Source organism: Microtus ochrogaster (genome assembly GCF_000317375.1).
Source record: "Microtus ochrogaster isolate Prairie Vole_2 chromosome 14 unlocalized genomic scaffold, MicOch1.0 chr14_random_1, whole genome shotgun sequence".
Lineage (NCBI taxonomy): Eukaryota > Metazoa > Chordata > Mammalia > Rodentia > Cricetidae > Microtus > Microtus ochrogaster.
The window spans coordinates 6767168-6771541 of record NW_004949096.1 but is presented as its reverse complement, the minus strand read 5'-3'; the positions used below and the strand labels follow the sequence as shown (position 1 = coordinate 6771541).

At 43.6% G+C, this 4374-nt stretch overlaps 1 protein-coding gene across 2 annotated transcripts in view; it reads left to right on the top strand.

The window, feature by feature from the left end:
• Positions 1–3583, top strand: part of Cd59 (CD59 molecule (CD59 blood group)) — a 19221-nt gene extending 15638 nt beyond the window's left edge. For both annotated transcript variants that reach the window (XM_005364071.3, XM_013352753.2), the window contains exons 3-4: positions 543–644; positions 2365–3583. In XM_005364071.3, coding sequence (XP_005364128.1) covers positions 543–644; positions 2365–2585 — 323 coding nt within the window. In that variant the 3' untranslated portion in view covers positions 2586–3583. The remainder of the gene's footprint in view (positions 1–542; positions 645–2364) is intronic.
• The last annotated feature ends 791 nt before the right edge of the window (positions 3584–4374 follow it).

Genomic DNA, 4374 nt, shown 5'->3' with positions numbered 1-4374 from the left:
GAGACAGGGTTTCTCTGTGGTTTTTTTCTTTGTTCTTTTCTCCAAAATGTCACAAACTTTCCAGTTTAAATGGTTACTGCGTCAATCCTAACCATGGCTGAACCTCAGGCAGTCCTGTAGGAAAAGAACAACCACCCCCACCCCCACCACAATGAAAGTCAGTCACCGTGGAAGTGGGGAGGCAAGAGGGGAGTATGAAGAACGTGCTTACAATATATTGTATGCAACTCTGAAATTGTCAAAATCTTGACTAAAATAGAAAGTCAGGTAGTGGTGGCGGCCAAAGGCACCCTCAGGAGGCAGAGGTAGGTGGATCTCCGCGAGTTCAAGGTCAGCCTCGTCTACAGACCAAATTCTTGGACAGCCGGGGCTGCCTGGAGAGACCCTGTCTTGAAAAACAAAAAAAAACAAAACAAAAAAAACCCTCCAAATAAACAAAAGATTAAAACAAGCTGACCCAAACCTGTGCTCACTGATAAGGTCTGCCTAAGTCATTGTTGGTTTAATGGAACCCAACAGTCTTTCTTTCTTTCTAACTCTAGGTGTTAGCCTCACCTGCTACAACTGTTTAGACCCAGTTTCCCCATGCAGAACAAACATCACCTGTTCACCTAACCAGGATTCCTGTCTCATCGCTGTGTCCGGTAAGGGCTCCTGGGTTTCCCGTTTAAGCGTGGTCAGGGCCGAGAACCTGGGAAACTGGACCTAAATCCCATTCATTTGGACTCATCAAGTAACGTCTGCTGTTAAGCACCGACAGCTGGCCACGAAGTACTGCACACCAAGCATTTCCTGTATACTTTTCACAAATACGGCATTTCTCACATGACCCTTGGGGCAGCCTTCCTGTGTGACAGATGAGAAAATGGAGGCTCAGATAATGCAACAGGCAGTCAACATAGGATGTGAGTTTGGAAATTTTATCTGATTCCAAACCTCAGGCTTCTTAATGACGATAGTGTGCTTGCCTCCCAAACTTGTGGGAGCCTAGGGAGGGATGCAAGATGAAGAAAGGGTTTGAGCAGAACTTTTGACTGCGGCCTGTTTGCGTGTCCCAAATGAGTGCAGACCTCTGTCCGACTCCACATGGCTGATCAGGAGAATTGGTCATTCGGGAGGATACTGCAGGTGCTGCAGAGGGGTCTCAAAGAACAAGGTGTCTATGGGCCAGGGAAGGAGCATGATGTGCGCAAGTCCATATCATCTGCTGTTCTATGTTGGCTAAACTAGACTCTCCACAGAGAGCTTAGGAAACGGTGGACAGGGAAGAGCCTGTCCTTTGTGCGTGGCTGCAGCTATAAGCTCGGCAACTGTGTGTGAGCAATGTGTGAGCAACTGTATGGAGCAGTGACCGTCTCAGGATGGTCTGCTGTGTGAGATAAACCCTTTCCAGGAGATAAGAATAAAAACTGCCTTCAGCAGTATTTTCTGTCATGAAGAAAAAAAAAATCTTTCAAGTAAGAACCAATCAAAGGTACCTTGTTTTAAAAATAGGAGTACCTGGTAATTTTTATATAAACTCCTGGAGTGTGGCCAGAATTCTAGGCCTTATGTTCAAAGTATTTGATTCCACGGGGGAGGGGAGGAGGGTGGTCTTCCACACTTTCACTGCTAAAGTATAAAATGTAGTAATCCTTCCCGTGAGAACTAGGATCATTCCATTTTTGCTTTTTTGGTGATGTTGACATTTTTTCATTTAATATGTTTTATTTTATTCATTTTTCTTTTTTTTGAAAATATTTATTTATTTATTATGGATACAATATTCTGTTTGCATATATGCCTGCTAGAAGAGGACATCAGACCCCATCACAGATGGCCGTGAGCCACCATGTGGTTGCTGGGAATCGAACTCGGGTCCTTTGGAAGAGCACACAGTGCTCTCGACCACCGAGCCATCTCTCCAGCCCCTCATTCATTTTTCTTGATCTTAGTCCTCCTTATAGTTATTGAAGTAGTATTTCTCTCTCTCCATCACTATGTAGTAAACAGATTCATGAATAGATTTTTTTAAGTGCTTGCTTTACAAATAGTATTGTCTCTTTTCCTTCACTGTAAAGGTAGAATTGATTGGCCAGAGGCAACACCCATTTAAAATCTTAGTAAATATCACTAAGTTTCCCTCATAAATAGAAATAGAACTGCTTATAACCCCCCCCCCAAATTCACACACTGACCGACAAGACTTTAGATTTATGGGGACTTCTCCATTTGTGCCATCACTTTCTTGTTTCCCTTTACGCCCCAGTTGGGATGCCTATTTCTACCCAAACCTCTCTCTTCCATAGACTGTGCTCCAAGACAGAATGGCAGGCTCAGAACTGCTCCTGCGTGGCTTCTTAGTGTATGTGTGTCTCTCCACAGGAAGGCAAATCTATCAGCAGTGCTGGAAATATTCAGATTGCAATTCCATGTTCATTTTGAGCCGATTAGACCTCCTAAATGTCCAGTACAGATGCTGCCAGCTGGACATGTGTAACAAAAAGCTCAAAGAAGATGCAAGAGGTGAGGCAACCTCCTTATCTGGGAAGACTGCGTTGCTGGGGACCTCGGTTCTGGCAGCCATCTGGAGGCTGTGTTTCTAAGTCATCACTGAGCTCCGAAGCGCCTCTGTTCTCCATCTTCTTGGGCTGCTGCAGTACTCCAAAGCTGTTATTTTTTTCCATTATAGCCTTTTGGGAAAGAATAAAGTTCACTTGACTATCGTGGATAAGAAGAAGGGACTAAGCAGTGTGAGGAGCACCCTGCACCCAGGGAAAACCACTTGACGTTTAAGGGTGAAGTTTGTAGATCCAATTCCCATAGGTTACACAAATCTTCCTCTGCTCTTGGGAGGACTGGCTTTCTATTTCTGCTTAAGTGGGCTTTTGGCAACCCTCAGGGATATCTCTCTGGTTCCTAGAATATAGCTGAGAAGTGCGGTCAGTACCTTTAGGGGTGAGCGAGCCAGGGGGATTCTTTTCATCCTTCTGTCACACATAAAATACTTTCATAGCTGTTGCAGATCCTGAGTTGGTGTGCGAGTATTCCAGATGTGAGCTGTCAATCAGGATCACTGATGTTGTTTGTTTGTTTGTTTGTTGGAAAAGAAGAAAATAAAGCTGTGAATGAAACCCAGATCCTTGAGCAGTCTGTAGGCAAGTGCTGTACCCTGAAGCCGTACTCCCAGCTCAAGCCTATTATCTCGACACTGGAGAGGCAGGGGGATTGCCATAAGTTCAAGGCCAGCCTGACTACATAGTGAATTTCAGGTCACCCAGAACTATATAGTAAGATAAGACTGCCTCAAAAAAAGAAAAAAAAAAAAGAAAGAAAAGTAAAAGAAAAATCAAAACACTAACAAAAAAAAAAAATGAAGAAGGAAACACAAAAAGTCTGTTCTTTTTGTAGAAGTACCAGTGACTACAGTTTGAGGTTTTCCGCATCTCTAAATTTTGCATGGGCTTTCCTAACTTTTATTAGAAAAACGTAATTGCCTATAATAATGTTGTATTAAAGTTATTTTCTCTCGTTTTTTTCTTAGAAAAGCAAATTATCTTGACTTTGCTCCACATAATGAAATAATAAACAGTCTGTGCTATATGACACAGGGGTGCGTTCACTTCAAATGTCACCTAGCAGGAAGACCCTTCACGTGCGCATGCATGAAGGATGGTCACGGTGGAGCAGATTGTGGGGCTGGCATTTGAGATGTTCATTAGATGTTTTCAGGAACAGCAGCAGCCTATGCTTTACTCGCTAGCCTTGGAAGCCTCCTTCCTAGGGAAGGAGAAGGCCGTTTCCCTGCATGTGCTGGAGTGGCTCACAAGATCTGTAGATGTCACCACACCTGAGCTTGGGATCTTAGCTGTATTCAGTGCCACCGCCTGACTTTTGGGGAAGAAGGAATTTCTTTATTAACCTCAAAAACTGTTTCTTTAAAAAAAAGGATGTTAATTAATCCCAGCACTCTGGAGGCAGAGGCAGGCAGATCTCTGTGAGTTCTAGGCCAGCCTGGTCTACAAGAGCTAGTTCCAGCATAGGCTCCAAAGCTATAGCAAAACTCTGTCTTGAAAAAAAAAATGTTAAAAAGAGAGAGAATTCTCTTGATTATGTAATCTGTTAGACAAATCGTAAGTATGGTTCATTATTTCAGACAGCTATGCAATGATGATGCTGTTCTGAACATCAAATCTCAGCCGATGGAGGAGCGTGATGAGCAGAAAGGTGACAGACAGCCCATACAATGTGCTCAGGTAGCAACAGAAAGAAAGCACCACTGGGCACTTCTACCTCCTGTAGCCTGGGTTATCAGTGTCCTCTGCTGGCTCAGTGTTTCTCTTTACATCTTTGGGTCACTCTCTCCACAAAGTCAAATTATCATTTACGACTATT